At 40.9% G+C, this 20122-nt stretch overlaps 2 protein-coding genes across 3 annotated transcripts in view; one reads left to right on the top strand and one right to left on the bottom strand.

The window, feature by feature from the left end:
• LOC145435012 (uncharacterized) overlaps nucleotides 1-20122 on the top strand; it is a 544696-nt gene that overhangs the window by 2452 nt on the left and 522122 nt on the right. The gene's annotated exons all lie outside the window — the stretch shown is intronic.
• Nucleotides 11230-18386, bottom strand: LOC145435029 (uncharacterized). 2 transcript variants are annotated; one of them, XM_080312304.1, is made up of 2 exons: nucleotides 16257-17226; nucleotides 11230-14904 (listed from the first exon to the last, which is right to left on the bottom strand). In XM_080312304.1, exon 2 carries the CDS (start codon nucleotides 14443-14445, stop codon nucleotides 11983-11985), a length of 2463 nt encoding a protein of 820 aa, XP_080168430.1. In that variant the 5' UTR covers nucleotides 14446-14904; nucleotides 16257-17226; the 3' UTR covers nucleotides 11230-11982. The 2 variants fall into 2 exon arrangements, with proteins under 2 accessions (XP_080168430.1, XP_080168432.1); XM_080312306.1 differs by having other exon boundaries at nucleotides 14443-14904; nucleotides 16257-18386.

Below are 20122 nucleotides of genomic sequence, written 5' to 3' on the forward strand. Positions count from 1 at the left end.
TGGATCACCTAGGGGGATCTCACCGCGTCAGCTTGCCAATGCAGACCAGGTACCGTTACAACGTCGGAATCCTCAACGTAAAGCACGCAACAATCGATTCCCCACCCGCATCATGAATGGTAATGGATTTGATAGGCGTGGACAAGGCCCGAGGGCCAGGCCAGTACACCAACAGGATGGGCGTAACGCATCATCGAGACCTAGCGGACAGCCAACGAGAACAACAAGATCTTCACGCGCTAGTCCAGGACCGGAAACCTCAAACCGAAGTCCGCGAGTGGCGAATACGCAGGATTCCGGGATGGGTGCAGACAACTCACAGATTACGCCGTCCAGCAGCCAGGAAGCCCGCAACATTGCGGATAGTCAAGGTGAGAGATACAATTTTCTTGGAAACCCGAATATTTTCGCTCCTCTAGGATTGTATCTGAATCCCACTCAGGGACAATCCCTGTCCGTCTGTTACTACTGTAAGGCACCGGGACATCAATCCCGAAATTGCGTGGCTAAATTCATACTGTGGCTAAACGATAAGGTTCTTGCTAGAGATGAGGAATTAGGATGGGTAATTCGTGGGCGAGCACGACCCGTACCCCCTCATGTTAAAGAATCTGCAGAACGAAACTGGAAACCGTTCCTTGCGAGAAATAACATACTAACAATTGAAGGACTTGATCGATATCTGGCTGCTCAAGGTTCACCCTCGTTTACACAGAGAACCGCTCTGTGCGAAGCCTATTATGATACCAGGCCAAAAAACCGAGATAGAACCCACTGGCATGATAGGGATCAATGGGGTCCTCATGGACCACCTGCGCGTCCATCTGGGGGAAATACCCAAGTGGCCTGGACGAAACCTCAATATCATGATCGGCCGCGTCAATATGATGCTTCATATTGGACGGACGAGGAACTGAATCAAGGTATACGATCGTCAAAAAACGCCTTGGGGTGCTGATTGATCCGGTGAATCAGCTCCCAGACAATTTAATAATTCAACATACAAAAACTGTACATAACTCATCATTACCCTTATTTACATTTCTTGATATGCCGGATGACCCCCTACAGCCCGACTTTACGGAATTGTTTGGAGGCCAGTTGTTGTATTTAATTGATACAGCAACTGGTACAAAATTCCTAGCTGACACGGGGAGCATCCCCAATTTGATAATGAAAAAGGTCGTTATAACTAAATATCCACGAAGTTGGGAAAAACGTCAACCAATAGACATGGAATTGACTGGAATAGGTGGCTCGTCCCAAGTGGACTCCTTTGTAGTGATTGATATTGGTGGACTGCCCGTTCCATTTGTAACCGGATCAGGAGTCCCACTTAATATCGTAGGGCTGAAATGGATTGAGGAAGTTCAACAATTAGCAGGCATAACTACGGAATTCAAAACCCCGTCTAATGCAAATGAGGAGTTGTCATTAGCATCATTTCTTGAAGAGAATCATTGTGATCAAGGTAACGGAACCAAAGTTGGAAGCAGTATTAGCTACACTGTAACCGACGATGGGTTGATGGATGCTGCAAACCAATTTAGCGTGGAGCGGAAAATGGCCGCTGGCGCGAGTACCGAGATGGGATTAACCACTGGTGCGAGCGACGAGTTGAAAATAGCAACTAACGTCCTACCTAACCCATGGGAAACTATTGGTGTTGAGACAGGAACGCCTGCTGACACCATTAATGAATACGTCGAGTGTGGAATCCCCGCTGGCGTAGAGAGGGACCTGCACGAGAAAACTGGTCCTAAGTGCTTTCGTGGATGCACTTGTCCGAATAACCTTGATGAATCGGCCCATAGATGCATGACGACAGCCACAGTAACGAATACTTTCCCAAAAGGTTTAAACGAAGCAGCAATTGCCGGTCAACCGGATATTCGTCCGGACACATCCGACAAGGAGTCTGGGGATTTTAAGATGCACGTCTCCCCAGAAAAAGGGTCCCCGGCGGAAAAGGAGTCCGTCGGCGTGACGGTAGGTGCGGGCACGCGCCGAGATCAGAGGCCTACATCGAAGGACCTCGCCCTCTCTCCACCAACACCAACAACTCGGTCATCACGAATCTCAAATCAGCCTATGACTGGGCCAGTAACCAGGTATGTTTTGCAGAAAGACACTCACCCGCGAGTCAAGACGGAACTTGAGGATCTCTGCGCAAAATCCGTGGCGCTGGCCAAACTCCCATACAAACCTCCTGATCTGACGACTCCAGAAAACACCATTATTGCTGATGATGTTTGGAAAGCCGTCTACACACCGTTCGCGTCTGAACTCGAGGACCTGCGAGGCCATCTTGGCGGCCTGCAAACCATGAAATACAAATGCGACATCGAGCTTAAAGACCCCTCGACGAAACCGTTTGTGTCTGGTCCTTATAATCTGAAGGGGGAGGGCCAGGCGAAAGCATTAAAAGAAGCGGTGGACAATTTCCTGGATTTAGGCGTCATTGAACGAGGCTTTGCCGAATGGAAGTTGGCTATATTTGTGGTCCCTCAGAAAATGAATGAGAGACAGAAACAGGAGGATGGATGGAAGCAGGCCTGGAGAGTAGTACAGAATCTCCAACCCCTTAATGCGGCCATAAAATCAATAGAAGTACCTCCACCTCTTGTACCGGACGTAAAGCAGCTCGCCCAAGGCAGAGAAGTGCTTTCTCTCCTTGATTTGAAGAAGGCCTATTTCCACATGGACGTAACGGAAAGGTCTAAACAATATGTGGGCATAGCCATCAAAGGAATGCACGTAAGATGGCGTAAGATGCCGATGGGGCTGAAGACCGCGGTGGCTCTTTGGTCTGCGAATATGCAAGAATGTGTGGTGAAACCTATCACGGAAAAATACCAACAACACATGAAACAAGTTGGCAGAACAGATGAGGAGAATGCGACGCCTATGGAGGCCTACATAGACGACATTTTCCTTAGCACAAAAACGGTAGAAGATCACCTAATACTACTACGCATGGTATTTGAACAACTCGCCAAGATGAAACTGACGGTAAGCATCAATAAGTGTTTCATTGGAAAACGAAGGGTGAACCTTTTGGGGGCAACCCTGACGGGGAAAGAAATTGAGGTTCAGCCCGAACGAATAAGGGCTTTACGCGAACTCTCACCACCCCATAATGTATACGAGTTGAGGGGGTGGATTGGCGCGCTTCGCTATATCTCGGAGCATATACCTGAGTTAAGTTTGAAGCTGGCCAAATTCGATGCGCTAACAGGCAAGGTCCCTGCGACACAAGGACGAGTGACGCCTGTGCTATGGACCGATGAATTACTGCAGGATTTCAAAATGGCACAGGCAGCCCTTGATGATGCTAAGGTCTTGTACCATCTAGATCCAAATCTTCCCATTTTTGTGGAAACAGACGCCTCAGATGTTGGATTTGGGTCAATCATTTTCCAGACGGAAAAAGGGGGTAAACCGCCTTTCGAAAAGGTCTACCCAATCGCTTATTACAGTCAGAAGTGGGTAACTCCAGCGGCAAAAGCCTATGATCCATGCACGAAGGAATTGAAAGCCTTAAAGGATTCGGTCGAAAAATGGCAGTCAATGTTGAGAGCCTTACCCTTTACAATAATTACTGATAATACTGGGGTATTTGGACTTCTCAAAAGGATGACAGACAAGGCAAAAAACCCAAGCCCAAAACCCCTTATTCAGAGGTGGCTCAATCATCTCGCAGGATTCCAAATAAAAGAGGTAATTCATTTAAGTAAGATGCAGGTATTTACGTCGGATGGATTGTCTCGATCTTATTGGATGGAAATGGCAGCGGGAGAAGAAGATCCACATGTTTGGGCGACGATTCCCAAGGAAAAAGGCGTTCCGTACCAGCAGAAAAAACCTCGACTGGAAAAAATACAGCACAAATTGATGGCCCATTGTCGACACGAGCCTTGTGACAAATCGGTGGATGGGTACCACCCCTGGGAAGATATTTGTGAAATCATTAAAATAAAAACCGGGGTGGAAATGGAAATTGAAGAATTAAAAGATGTCATGAAGAGGTGCGACAGGGCAATTGTCTCAGAAAATGGATTGGCGGCTGCCCACGGGCATACACGAGGGAAGCCTCCTCAATATTGTAAATATGAAGGTAACGAGGTACTGTACCACATGACGACCGAAAAAAATGCGAGACAGATAATGTCCGTGGGCATTGAACGGATGAACAGGAGATTCATTCATTTGAGCAAAACGCTAACAAAGAAAAGCAAAAGGCGGAATGTGGTAATTTGCATGAAAGCAGCAAATCTAAGGAATGAGGGACTCGAATTGCTGCAATCAAACGTACAAGACGTGGTATTGTGTGAAGGTCCTATACCACCAACAATCATACAAAACATGTAAATACGTATTGGCAGAGTGTGAATATTATAAGAAGGGTAAATGGACAAAAACGCTATAATGAGGGCCAACGAAAAAAACTGAAACCTTGTAACTGGAGAAAATGCTGAGTCAGCATTTTTGTAGCTCGTGTGGAGAAACGAGAGAATAAAAAGAAAAAAAAGGTTTAAGTAATAGAAGAAGGCAATTGAATTAAAGGATCATGGGGAATCATGATGAATGACGACAAGTAGACACACGAGTAAAGCGGGCATATACTGCACTAGTTCCGAAATGTCATATTGAATCCAAAACATCGTTCTGAAGAACTACGGATAGCAGCCTCGGAAATTCGGTCCCGGTACAGCTTGGGAGATTCTGGCCTTGAGGCTGGAGACTGTCACACGACACATACGGCTTACGGTCTATAGTGTCTATATGTCTGCTGCAAAATCGCCTTCGGAAAATATATTACCGAATAAATACGTGGATGAAAGCCGAAAACTTGGTACACTGTTACATGAAATCATCGAGAAGTATAGCCTCATGACCGTTTTCGGTATGGTACACTGTCAAAATTAATACGAACAGATCAACGCCGAATTTTGCGTAATATTTACTGAGGAATCGGCTGATCAAGCGATCAGCTGTTAGCCGCCATCGAAAACGAAACAGCTATCGCGCTTGACAGGGGTTGTAATTGTGAGCAAATGGCCCGAAGGCCACCATTCCACGGTGAAATTGACATTGGAGAATATAAAATAAAACTAAATATTTGAATGCAAACCGAGGATGTTAGTAAACTGTTTCATGATATCATCATCTCATCACCTATCTCAGTATGGAACACAGATACACCGGCTTTTGCGTGAAATCCGCAATGCGTTAGGTAGGCTAAGGGTGGGTTTCAAATAGTCGACTTAGGCCCGTCGTCGGGCTTAAGCTACACCCCTCAGGCTGAAGTCGGTTTCAAAACTGTGACTTGAGGGGATTTCCCCTCCAGCGTGCGCTTTCTTAAGACAGATATCCAAGCCAGCTAGGGGGTAGGCTGAAGTCAACAGTGCTGATAACTGTTGTGCTGTTTGTTGAAGGATATTGGCCGTTCTTCTGATGTATAGCTTGGCAAATCAGATTAGATCATTTTATATTGATGTCAGGCAGTTTGGAACAATGTTTATATCACAAACGTGACAAGTTGGTATCATATACCGTTATAGTGGGATTTACAGTGGCATGCTGCAGGGGTCTTCGTATACTGAACGGATTTCAATTCAAATGGATAGCCAGAGCCCTGAGGCACACAGGACACATCAGCACTTCTTCCATAACCGCACCATATAGTATCAAGCAATGTTCCCCATGACCACCATAACCCGCGTTCGCTGGCTCCAATCGATTCGGTTACGAATATGATATGACTATGGTTACGAGACACGGGAAGTGATATTTGGGGTAAGGCGTAAAGGTGCCTAGCGTTGGACTTGCGAATCCCGCCCATTTTGGCAAAGAAAGGTCAGCGGTAAGAATCCGCTACGGGTAATGATGCTGATCAGTGGTCATGGGGAACATCAGTTAATAAAGTGCATGTATCGAAGAAGCCCCAAGATGAGATTTTAGGTTGCGGCAGATCAACAGATCCTTTATTGATAGCCTACATGCTACGTCAACTCATCATTATAGTTTTCTCGACTGGTTACGTCTTTTAACTTAGGCACGTTGACGTTTTGACAGTTTGGCTTTGCTGTGGTTATAGCCAAAAAGTGAACACATGACGCATCACCAGAAAATGGAAAATATGTATCATGCTCATTTTGTTGAGCCTAATCAATGTTGCACCAATTGCACGCAACTGTGATTGATTGCAGGGTTCCCCTCAATATCCATTTTCGCTCCACCCCTATGAGCATTGTCATAAATATGTTTAACTGCTACTTTCTAGAATAGTGCCGACTACATGGAACTTTGATCAATATGTGTCTATTCAACCAGCATTGTATTGATATTCCGTTCACTGCACGCGCACCGAATTTCAGCATACTGGATAAAGATCCAGAAGTTTCGGAAAGAAAAATGACATGACTTTGCATGAAGTTGTTAGTGAATTGCTATAGATGTGAAGCAATGTTCCCTCTAATTTTTGACGAGTCTGTGCGTACACTCAAGAACTCACTACGCAGACCCTCGGAAAACAGTGCGTAACGACTAAAAAAGGGTCATGACTTCAGATTTTCTGTGTGCATAAACCGTGTCAGCACTGCGCATTTGCGCATGTATGCAGCTTAAAGGGGCCATTGATGTGAAGTGATATATGCCAATAATATTCAAAGTGCAGTACATGCTAACGCTTCAGTAATCCAAATGTTTTGAGATATATGTCAATTCAACATTGATTTTCACAGATTTGCTACCCAATCATAGTATCGACATAGCAGCATAATCAGTCCATGTAAAAATTATTATATAGCTGTGCAATGTGCCACCAGAGTGAGCTGCAGGCTGTGAAACAAATGATAGCACCATTCTTTTGGAACACAGAGAAAATCAAACGAGCAGTGATGTGTCAAGCCATCAAAGAGGTATTTATCTATCTATCCGTATATGTGAGTGTGAATGCGCATACCAATATCCAGTTCCTTTTATATTAAGGTTTTTCTGAAAGCACTTTGCTCGAGCTTTATCCAGTTCCTCGCACCATGATACCAACACTGGGCTGTAAGTATGTCATTTCCATTCATATTTATACCATGCTTGATAAGTTGTTTTGTGATAGATGCTGACCCATCTGATGTGCCAACTTATGGAGTAGCAGTTGGGAGCTGCATCTGCTAGTTGTTTGGGCAACATTTCCAACCAGATCAAGGTAAGTTTGCATTCATTACTAGGCCATCAATTGTCTGTTTGTTATCTCATTATTATTGCTATTAATTATTATCTCATTATTATTGCTATTAATTATTATCTCATTATTATTGCTATTAACATTCGTATAGTTTGCTGATGCTATGTATTACAATAGACTATTGAGTTTTGTATGGATAGCAACAGTATAAAATTTAAAAAATTCGTTCGAAATTTATCAGTTATATCTCTACCAACAGCTCACCGAAGTCCAGGCCCGAAGTCAACTATGAAGCATCGAAGATTTGAAAATCAGTGATAAAGCAGAAGAGAATGAAACAAGTTGAGCATGGTCTCAACGTTAATAATTATAGAAGATGCTGAACAACATTAATTTGACGCTAGCCGAATCTAGAGTCAAAACATGTCTTTTGTACATTTGATTCAATTTTGTTCAGCCGTTCATGTTCGCCTGCTCCAGTTTTCCAAGCCCCTTGCAATAACTTCGCTATCTTGGGTCCAAATTTATGAACTTGAACTTACTTAAAGCCATAGTGCACATTTTACCTCATTTTAACGTGTCACAAGAAATAAAACACGAGTATGTTTTGGAATGTAATCAAATGTATTGCAAAAATCTCTAGATCATGCGTTGTCGTGCAGATTTCTCTGTAGGAGTCGATACTGTGGGAGTGCGGTCAACGCTTCCAGTTGCAGTATGTCATCAAATTCAGCTCCATCTGCCTTGTCAGCATTGCTATGATTGTAAAGGCAGAAGCAGGCTATTGTCATATCGATATTCTGAGGTTCTTCCTTGAATATAGCCAATGCGCGAGATATTTTCTTCAACACAAAGCACTGCGCTCTGCCAGAGGGTAACGATATGCATGAAAACAATAGTGACTTCTTTCGGTCAAAGTTCTTGGGCATAATAGTGGCGTGAGTAATAAGTCCTCAGTGGATATTCAGCATCTCCAAGAGCATAATCTTCATCAATTAATATGCCAAAATGCTGGGCAGTTGTGTCTTCAAAAATCGGTATCACAGCCGCACTATTTCTTCGAATACTTTGCGATAACGTGCTGATCATTTGCCAGATACTTCCTCGGGGTTCCGTTCTGGGATCTATTTATTTTTTCACCCTAACTCATTTATCCGGAAAACATTTTGAAAAGGGGTTACCGGTGAAACATGAACGGTCTACACGTGAAACTTTTCTTATATATAGCTCAGAGAATTCCTCGAGGCGTTCCGCATTTGGTTGTTTCTTTAACTTATTGGCATGTCAATCTATGATATGTATAGCCCTCAAGGCAAGTCATCCGTTTGCAGTAATTTCTTCCGCCGGAATGCATTTTTCTTTCGACAGATTAGATTTATTCCGAAGCTTCAATGACGTGATGTTAGATTTTTAAAATGACTCCCTCAGGGCAAGTCAAATTATTTCTTCAATATTGCGTTCCAATTTGTCTCTCCAGTCATACAACATACTTTACAGAAAATATACTCCTTTTTAATGATTAATTTTTATTATTTCAATGTTATTTCTATAACACATAGCAAATGGAATTTGTACCACAAATCATTTCTCCCCCCTTCCTTTTTTTCTGTTAATTCAAGTAACTACTTTGAATAAAGCTGGCGGAATTGGTCCATCGCACAGGATTACTTCCGGGTTGGCGGTCTGCAATAACTTATAGCCCAGTTTACGCAGAATACCCGCTTGTAATGCGATTATCCTTTTTTTCTCGCGAGTGCCTTGGTACTTTTTGTTTGAAAGGTGAATGTATTGTCTGCCCATTGCTCGTAATTCAGTTCTCAAAATATCATTCAATCTTTTGTTAGTTGTCAAATGATACAACTCATCGGACCCCGTGTACTCGGTATATACAGGTAGCTGACCAACGGAGTGACCATGAGAGGCCCCTAAAGATTTACTGTTGATAATCGCTCGGCCATTGTCTTTCACTATATCTCTCAATTGTGAAATTGATGGCGAAAATGTCATTTTTTGTTTCACAATTTTCTGTAGTTCGCCCCAGGGGTGCATTCCCTTGACAGCAAGCGAACATTTTTCGTGTCGGCAATGATGCATCAGTATTCGGCTAATCGAGTCCTTTTCATGTTTTGACAGAGTTTCACCGTCATGATCATTTAGTCCTGAAGCATATATGGACCAGCCTTCTGATGGTGCCGCCGCCATTTCGAACAAAAATGATCGTGACAACCCATCTGAGGTAAAAACCTCGCGTGTGCTGAGCTGAATTATTTTGGTTATCGGAAAACTCGACAGATAACCGAGCCATCGTCTGATTAGCAACTCAGGACTTGGATTCTTTGCACCATTCATCATGCGTTGCAGAAGGCCGAATACCCCACCGTTGTCAGTAATGATTGCAAATGCACTTCCGCGTAATATGGGTTCAAATTTTTCAACCGTGTTGCGCAGCGCTTTGAGCTCCTTTAAACAAGGGTGATAATCGCGCGCGCTCTGCGAGGTCCATTTATGACTGTAGAATGCTATAGGGTAGACTGTTTTGAAAGGAGCTTGCATTCCAATTTCTGTTTGAAATAAGATCGCACCGAATCCAACATTTGATGCGTCTGTTTCGATATAGATAGGCAGATCAGGGTTGAGATGATACAGGATTTTTGTATTATCCAAAAGTTTTTTGATTGCTATAAAATCATTCAGTAGTTCCTGTGTCCACAAGAGCGGAGTGAATTTAGCTCTGGTAGATGGGACGTTCCCAGTTAGGGCGTCGAATCGACTCAATTTCAAACTTAGTTCTGGCAAATGGTCAGATATATATCTCAGCGCGCCAATGCAACCTCGCAGTTCAAATATATTTCGTGGCGGAGGTAGCATTTTGAGTGCTCGTAATCGCTCTGGTTGTACTTCTACTTGTTCCCCAGTGATTGTTGCCCCGAGCAAATTAATCTTTTTTTTGCCTATAAAGCATTTGTTTATAGACAATGTTAACCGCATTTTTGCAAGCTGCTCAAACAGTATTTGTAACAGAACAATATGATCAGCCACAGTTTTTGTACAAAGAAATATGTCGTCAATGTATACGTTAATGGGTGTAGATTTTGCTTCATCCATTCTACCCTTTGACGTCATGTGCTTGCGATAATTTTCTGTAACTGGTTCAACAATGTCAGTATTCATGGATTGCTGGAAAATCGAAGGCGAATTAATGTACCCTTGACAGAGTTTGCGCCATCTTAAGGACGCTCCCTTTACTGCAATGCCGAAAAAGTGCTTTGAATCTTCATGTATATCTACGTGGTAAAACGCCTTTTTTAAATCTAAAAGAGACAAAACAGGTCTACCATGGGCCAGTTGTTTAATGTCGGGAATTAATGGTAGATAGACGTCAATCCGCTTTACAGCTGCATTGAGAGCTGTAACATTTGAGACAATTCGAAACTTTTGCTGCCAATTGGGCTCTAATAATTGGTTCGAATTCAATCGCTGGGGCACTACGAAGATTGGCATACGCCAATCTGATATACCGGCCTCAATGACTTGGAGATCAATTAGGTTCTCAACGGCTTCATTCAGAGCTTCCATTTGCACTTTCGCTTTTAAATTGTATGGTGCTGATATGAAAGCGGGAGTTGATTCATCTTTCAATTCCACTTGGCAGCAATGAGTTAAAGCTTGCGGTTTTGCCAAGTTACCACGCAAGTCTGACAAAATTGGTGCATATGATTCATATACACTCTTCCATCTGGCCTCATCAATCAAAGAATTTTCGGGTGCGTTATGGTCTGGTGCTTCATACGGAGTTTCTGCTAGTTCCTTTGCAGTTTGACACAAATTATCTAGCTCGATTCGTACACTACGATCTGTGCCACTTTTCAGCACATATGCCGTGACCGGCTTGCCACCATGCGTCCAAACTTTATTTCGGGCGTTTATCACTAGAGGGCGAACTGGTGACCTTTTACCTTTATCACCATGGAGACAAGACATGCCTATCTGTCTATCCATAATCGAAGAACTTGACGCCAATTCCGCGTATTTTTGACCGTTAGTGATTAGTTCTTTTTGCGAAGACGTTTGCATCTCATATGTCGTCTCCGGCCCTACAAGTTTTGTAGCATTCAAAACATTGTCAGCTATGCTCAAATTTTTTGTGTCGTCACGACAAGAATTATTTGAAGTCATCTTAACTGGTTCAACCGATGAACACATAGCTTCTAGTGACCGTGATTCGCACGTTGGTTTGCAAGTACAATGTGCGCTACACGTTTTACAATCCGAATTTCTTCCATCCGCATGGTTTGGCCAAATGACTGAGGTTAAATAATCATTTACTTCCACTGGATTTAGTAGCTCAGTTGTTATAGATGGTAAATCATTAATTTTCATCATCCATCTGAATCCAATAATATCAATGGGCACACCAGTACCTGTGGCAAATGGAATTGACAATCCGTCAATGTTAATATGTACCAATGAATTAATTCTCGACACACCACCAATGCCTCGTAAAGCTAAATTAAGTGGTATTTTTTTATCCCAGCAGTCCGGATAAAATCTTTTGACAGAAGCCTTAGTAATGAGGTTTGGAATTGAGCCGCTATCTACAAGGAACTTGGAACCAACATTTGTGTCAACAAAATACAATAATTCTTTACCAAATGAATCCAAAAATTCCGACTGGTTATCATTGAGGTGTATATTGTAACTCACTACAGTAGGTAAAATGTCAGTATTTACATAGTCCAGTTGAGATGATAACCTTAATTCTGGCAAAATTAATGTCGGAGAGTTAATCTGCCATATTAATTTTTTTGTCGACGCATGCTATGTCGCAACTCCTCTTGTGACCAGTCCGGAGCTTGATAATTTAAATTCTGCGATCGGGTGCATGCTGCATTATTTCCTGTACAATATTCAGGGATTGTGGACATTGTTGGCGGTGCGAAAGTTAGGTCTCTATCGCGCCAGTGCACAGGATTCCTTTTGGGGGGTCTTTCCTCGAAATAGTCAGTAACTAATTGGACTCGCTTCACCAAGCCAGGTGATCCTTGAGAGTAAAAATATCGATCTAATTCCTCAATTGTCAGTATTTTTTTACGCAGCGCATTTTTACCACTTAAAAATGGTTTCCAATTTTCAGTTGTTTGCTGAAACAATTTGGCAGGCAGGGGTTTCAATCTTTCTCGAATTTCATAATTCCCATGTAGATCTCGGCCTAGTACTAGGTTGTTTAGCCACAGTACCGCCTTTGCAACACAATCGCGGGACAGATGTCCTACGCTTCGGCATAAATAGCAGACTGCCAACGATTGTCCATTTTCTGGTTGAGTATATAGGCCCAGTGGCGCAAAAATATTTGGGTTTGCAAGAAATCTGTATTCATTACCGTTTTCGATGGCAATTTCACGAGCAGCCTCAGCGTTTCTGGGAGTAAGATCTCGGCTGTCGGTCGCGGTTCCCGAATCTTGTGTCGCAGTCAGAGGTTGTTGAGTCGGAGCCGTGGTCTGCGGGCGTTTGTTTGCTCGGCCGATATTCGCGTCGACGTTGTCAGGCGGTATGAAGTTACGTTGAAGACGTCGCGCTGCACGCTCAGGATTTCGACGTGGTTGTACCATACTGGCTGCTGGTGTTTCGTTTGTCTGTCCCATTGCTGGGTACGATGACGTGGGTGGTGTCATATTATAGATGTGGATGTCTGGTAGCGCTGATGTCTGCGGTGTTGATGGGCTGATGGCATATGAAGCCATAGGTCTGTCATGTCTGTTTGTTGAATTTGCTATGTTCGCATCTAGGAGTTCCGCATTCCAAATTCTCTGGAGCGCTAATAAAAAGTCTGAATAGTTTAGCGTCTCCCACCCGTGCATAAGGTACCTCAATGAAGGTGGTAATTTTGATCGTAATACGCGGAATAATTTAAGTCCATCGTCGGTCTGTTTTATAGGTTCGTCTTCGGCAATACCCATCTCGCGCAAGACCTTGTTGATTTTTAACATGGGGCCTTGTGTGCTCCAGTCGTAGTCCTTGGCAAACTTAGCGATGACCTTTTCTGTTCCAATTCCAAACGTTGGCAGAGCTATGGCTAAATCGCTCAAAATCTTATCCCACTGAGGATTTGGAACCGAAAACATGTCTGCCAATATTTCTGCATCCTCCCGACGGCCTGCTTCGATCAATTTTGCCTGCATCGCGTTAGCCAGGACTCGATCGATAAGGCTATTGCCGTTTTTATGGTCCAGGATACGGAGGCTATCCTCCAACCAAGGCAATAAAGGTGTTGACCCAGCCGATTTCATTACAGAGATCATCTCTGACATCGGCATAATTCGATTGTTTCTGTATGGCAGTGGGTCAGAGATATTAGATGCCGCAGCATCTGAATCATCGAGCCTCCCCAAATCGTCATTTTGAGCCTCTTCCGGCAGATACCACGGTATTCCGCGTCTCTCAGGGGAAGGTACTACTAGACGGCCTTGGTCATGAATAACATTTGGTGAGAAGAGTGGCGGTGGAATTAATTGAGTCCGCTGTGAAGCCAGAATTCTCGGCTCAATTTCTGGGTCTTGCTGGGGTAAAAATGACCCACGGATTATGAGGTTATTAGGGATTGTATCAACCCCTTCGACCCCTGTCACATAACACTGGGTATCACTACCTCCATCTAATCGGGGATATATTTTCTTGTAAGTATTTTTTTGTTTGGAGTCTGTTGGTACCAATTTCTGCGGTATGAGCGGGGCTATTTTTTGAGAAAAAGCATCACTGATATTTCCCTTCTCGCCCGTTAGCAATTGCTGTCTGGTTACTGCATATGCTGGTGGCATAGTTGGTTGTTTAGTCAAACCCAAGTTTGATGCAGGTGGTGATATAACTTCCACGGTGGCCGATAATGTTGCTGGACTGGCGCTGGATAACGTTTTCTGATGTGCTTTTCCCAAATCAAATTCCGCCGAAAGAACCTCATTTAACGTCTGGGGTTTAATCTTCATGGATGCCCTTTCAGTTTGGCGCTTTATCATTGATAGGTCGGCTTGAGCGGTCTTGACGTCACGACTGGCCGATTCCAGTTCTTTTGTGGTTTTTGGAATTAAATTTTTCATGTCGTTGAATAATTCTGCTTGTTGTTTTACTGCTAACTTCAACTGACTCCGTTTCATTTCTACATCTTGATGACGTTTGAAAGTGTCTTTCATTAATGCAATATTGTCATGTAGTTGTTGAGCGTCTGTAGAGGTAGTTTTTGGCTTTCTTGAAAAAATTTTCTTCATTGCGAAATATTGACCTTCTTCGTCACTGGTTTTATATTTTAAAATAAGCACCGGCTTCAGTGGAAATATTGGTCGAGTTCGAGGATAGGTGTTCACCCTTTGAAAACCAGCATAGTTGTGCCACAATCCAGCTGAGCATGAGTGTCGAAATAGCCGCTAAAATACACCTTGTGAAAATCAGTCTGCAACGTTGTTCTGTGCAGTGCATGTGAGATATCACAAATGGAAGTTGAAGAATCCGTACTGGCCACCAATTGTGTGGAATAGAATGTTCAATATACAGTGATATCACTGGTTCTGACAGTCAATGACCTTCAGTAGATATCAGTCTTGAAACCTTTATTCCAGGTTCTTTTCTTTCTTCTGTAGTCTTCCAGATGATCAATCTTCACACATTACCCCAGTCAACAATGACCTTATGTGGTCCAGAACTCAGTTATTACTAGAATACACATTTCCCTTAATACAACCAAATACTCCAATCGTTATTGCGTCATTTAACTGATATACAGTTCTAATTAACAATAAATTCAATCATAAATGATTCGCACTTATAAAATTCTTCAAGGTATAATTAAAACTTTTTCCATTCACGTCTATCATGCACAATTTATAAACCAAATTACACTCATAACGCTCTAGTATCGATTTGAATCATCTGTCAGTCAATTTCAGATGTAGATTATCTTCAAAATGCAATATACAGTCAAACTATACGAAATGCACATATCAGTTGTTTATCAAAAACCATAGCAACGGTTTCTCTGACTGGCGCCATCTAAGTGAATGATTCAGTGCGGTACGAATGTATCAGTATGAAAAATTTCGAAAGGTATCGCGTCAATCATTACACATATTACATTTGGGAGAAGTAGTCCCTTGTACATGGCTTGTAGATGTTAAATGTGCTAACTCAGTACTATTAATTCTGGTTTTTATTTTTTCATAGGGTATTGTGCAACTTTAATCCCTATTATCAATATATAGTTGTATTAAGCTTTTTTTCAATATTCGTATGTACCGCCTATCAGAGCAAACATTTCCCATTTTAAAGCGAATTTGTAACTTCGCTCCTTTAGATCGAAGGATCCTGACATATATATATGTGGTGTTGTCAGTTATAACACGTAACGTCCATTTTTGTTATAACATCTTATACTTTATACATAATAATTCAACAATCACCAATACGAAAAACACATCTTAAGTTAAATTTAAAAGAATTTTTCACGCCCTTGACTGCAATGCCTAAGGCCATGTCAGATTTTGTTTTAATTCAAAATACGTCACTTGTTCGAAATACTCAATGGCGACAATAGTGGTTACTCATAAACCATGACATTGATTTTTGGCGAAAACTTTGTCTAGCGACAAATAGTCAGGGATTTCAGTTAGTCGGTAGAAAGGACAGTTAGGAATTGATTAATGTATCTAAATATTTAGTTTATTCTGTTAATGCTGAGGCCATAATATAGTGTGATTAAGGTGTTATTTATGCTTTGTTTAATCTGATATCAACGGCAAATATTTCCGTATTTTGCAATCAGATACCTAGGACCAGACAGCTTAAGATATCTTAACAGGGGAAAGTAATGTTTTGTCATAGATAAAGATTGTACTCACACCAATAATTGCAGTACTTAGCAGATCACAGGTAAATGGATAACTCCAGAAATAAACAGTTTCATATAGCAACTCTCCAGTTCTCAGATTATTCAGCAACATCAGCTCCTTATTCCTTATTCTTATTCTTCTCATCATATCGAATCAATAATGTTCTTAGTTTCCCAATCTTTACATGCATTAGGTACCTGTTTTTGTACACATTCTCCGCCTCCGGTCGGAGTTCTTCTACATTGTAAAAACAGTCGCCTGCTGCTAGCGATTCAATGATAAGGTTGGGATAGTAGATGAATATAATGGCATCCCTTCTTATTTGCTCGACAGCTGCTTTCTTCCAGTTCACGTCTTTCACGGGTTCACACAATGACGACTCTAATCCCTTGAACATTGGGAAGGCTGTTGGCAATCTTCTCCATATTTCGTCGCAAATCGAGAACGCATGAAATATATCTTCCTCTCTCTCGAGAAAAACTGGGCAATTAGTTCTTTCCCACACATCAATGTTCATCTCATTCCAATCCCTCTTGCTGTATCCACCTTTGAGAGATGGGATTATGTCGTGTCTTAGTAGGTGTTTTCTTGCAAATCGTGTTATATAATGGTCGATATCCATTTCGATTCCACCGACAATGAACTGGTAGTTGATTATATTGAGCTTGTTTCTTCTGTTACAAACAGCTCGTTGTTGAGTCCATTCTCTGATTCGTGAATTCAATCTGAAAGCCAGTCTTTCTATCAATTCATTACCGTATCTGTGCATGTTGTTGACGAGGCCTGTTAGTAAGGTTGTCAAACTTAGACCATAAAATCTCGATCTTCCCTTCCCTTTCAGTAGAGGTCCGCGGCAGAAAAATAAATTACAGAATGTCTTGCAGCTACATTCCATTGCAATCTGAACTCTGTAATCATTGTCTAGAGGGAAATCATCATCGGAATCAGTTTCCCGTAGTTCAGGCTCCCAATCTTCAAGTAAAATGACAGATGATTGTGATGTTGCTGGTAGATCTGATGGAGTTGCCATATTCTTTGCAATGAAAGTTTACAATACATCAATCTCACATTAAACAATCTAGAATCAATAGCAAACATTTTACTATATGTAAAAGCTTCACTTTGTGCAATCAATAACACACTATGTAAAATAACATATGATACAACATCAAAATAACATAACGATACATGATTGTCACTTGCAAGGCCTGGATCTTGTCGTTCTATTATCCTTTTTATAATTAACTCTTTCTACTTTCTATCTTTCAGTTATATTAGTCAATATCAACCACTTCACCTATGTTCAACAATCGGTAAGTATATGTCATTACATAAACTATCTTGTTTTATCTTCAATATAATTCATGAGTATCTGACCTCCAGATATAAGAATATGCTAGTGACTGAATGGAAGTTCTATCTTGAGTGGGTGTATATATTTATTTCGAATTATTCAGAAAAAAATCTATACTTGTATATGTCAAATAGATATTCACATTCCTTGGATGACTACGCCCTGTTTTGCAAAATGTCGTGAGAAGTTTATCTGATAATCAGTTTCACATTACTTCCGTCATTTCAGATTATATCACGGCACCGGAAGGTACCAGGAGACACCGCAAGATACCGCGAGACATCGCCCAGGCATCATCCGACACAAGGTTAGTTTTCATTTGCATTACGTAGTGTGCACATTACTTCATAGGTCAATTTTCTTGCCGAACCAGTATGTTCAACTCTTTTATTCCCGCATAACTACAATTCTTGTTATGTTCAAACTTGACATTTACTCAGTTCATATATTTTAGAGATTTTATCTTCCAAAATATGTTGGTTTGCACTCACGATCTGTCATTCAGAAAACAGAATTTCATAATTTGTTGGTGCTTCATTTTTTATATCGTACCAGTAATTTTCCATGACAAATTCTATGCCTACTTGAACGAACAAATATGTCACTTTAGACATATTTGTGAAAACTCACTTGTCAAGCTTTCCACTATCTCTGTGATGCCTAGTGAAACATTTCAATAGTACTGGGTGCATTACAGCTTCATTTGAATGGAAATTGAACAAATTTGGCCTGTTCCATGATGTAATGGCTATTGGTGTTCAGCTATACCGATTGAGTCATAGGGTTCAGTAGTTACTTTCATTTCAATTATGTAGATCTCAACTCCCTTGTTTATTGGGTATTTTTTGGGGCGGCAGTATTCTTCAATAATAGCCAGGCTTAACCTTTCAGTAAGAGATAAATTAATCTATATTCCTGAACCTGTTTCTAGGATAGCCTAGACGTTAAATTTTGTAAATAATGTTTTGAACTTCCATTTTCTTGTACTAACAGCCAAATCAACCTTTCAAGAAATCTTAAGGACCAATTCAACATGATCATGCATCCAAGTTCTCACTACACAATGAAGGACTTTGATTGAACCAGGTACTTGTAATTATGTTACAATTAGTCATAGAAAACTCTGATTTCATTAGCATTTGGTCTTGTTCTTAAATTAAGTTAAACTGATAACTGATTATTGTATAAAAAAAAACATAACATAATGCTCTACTTCCTTTTCACAGGGTTACTAAAGGAAATATGCTGCCCTCCGACTTCAGAATATTATTGATTCTGTGCCGAGTTATTCTCTCTTCTCACAATCCTATAATTTATTAAAACATACCTACAATTGATCCCAGAATTGTACAATGTGTCCCAACATCCATTCCATTAACGACTGGATTGTGTCTACAGTATGGTGATGCGTGAATTTATATACATTTACTACCTATCTCGTAATTGGAAGATCGCATAAACTACTCATGTTTGGTCCAATTGTGTCGTATTTTTTATTAGTTATAAAATAAAGGGCCAGTATTGTTAGTTCTAGAGGGGCAATTATCTATTGCTTTACGCAATGGCATGTATCTTTTTCTACTCGGCTTCGTATGGATTAGCCTGCCCTGGTTTCGCAGTTTATAGGAGATTGTCCATATTTCTACTAAATATGGTCTCGAAACCTTGATAGAAAACAGTAAAATATACTTACATCATACTTACCCAGGAGGTGTCTTCGATAATCTAGGGTCCTGGATTCTCAGTATAATCACAAGGTTGCCTAATTGTCAGCCTTTGCTGTCTAGAAATAATATTCCTTATGTACAGAATTTTGGAATCTTCTATCGTCACAAATCTAAATTTACATATTTTTGCGAACACCTTTTTTTGTTGAATCTGAATTTTAAGACTCTTTTGTAATATATGTATTTTTTTGGATTTTTTAACCTTAAGAACACCCAAAATGATATCATTGCAATTTAACAGCAACATTGAAAGCTTCAAAATTAAATTCACCAGTATAGACTAAGAACAAAATATTTTTTGGTTTTGAAATTATGTGAATGTTTTTGTAATTTTATTATTAATTATGCCCATGTTGCCGAGTAATTTTTCATGTCAACATATACATTTCACCAAAATATAACGAAAGGAATGAATTACAGTATAATGAAACAAGAAATGAGATAATAAATGATTTTTATAATTATTTACATTTGATCCAATGTATGTAAATGTTACTGTGTCAATTCACAGTAATCTGATGTAGTGCCTGCCTGAGAAAGGATATGGTAATCTGGAAAGGAAAAGGTTTGGGATAGTGGATGAGAAATGAATTCTGATTAAATGACCCGTCACTGAATTTTGCCCGCATATCTATTATAAAGTATATAGTCACTGTCATTCCATTTTCGAAAAATGAATCTACTTTATTACAGGGGCGATGGACTCCAGCCTATTTTGGGATATATCATCAGTTTTACAAAAGACATTGTATTTATGCGACAGTCTTGAGATAATGTTTCACATATGAAAGTAAGTGTATCTTTCACATTTTTCACGTTAAGCTTCCAATGTAGTCTTAGTACCGTCTTGTTACAGCCTCGGGCTAGCATGGTATTTACTGCATTGCAGGAATAAGGAATTATCTTTTCCACAGTACAGTAATAAGCCTGTTGTTTACCACTTATCACGACTTCATAGCCTTGGGCGTGTCAGTCCGTTTGC

Source organism: Botryllus schlosseri, chromosome 3, assembly GCF_051294905.1.
Source record: "Botryllus schlosseri isolate E-star chromosome 3, Bs_hap1, whole genome shotgun sequence".
NCBI classification, from domain to species: Eukaryota; Metazoa; Chordata; class Ascidiacea; order Stolidobranchia; family Styelidae; genus Botryllus; species Botryllus schlosseri.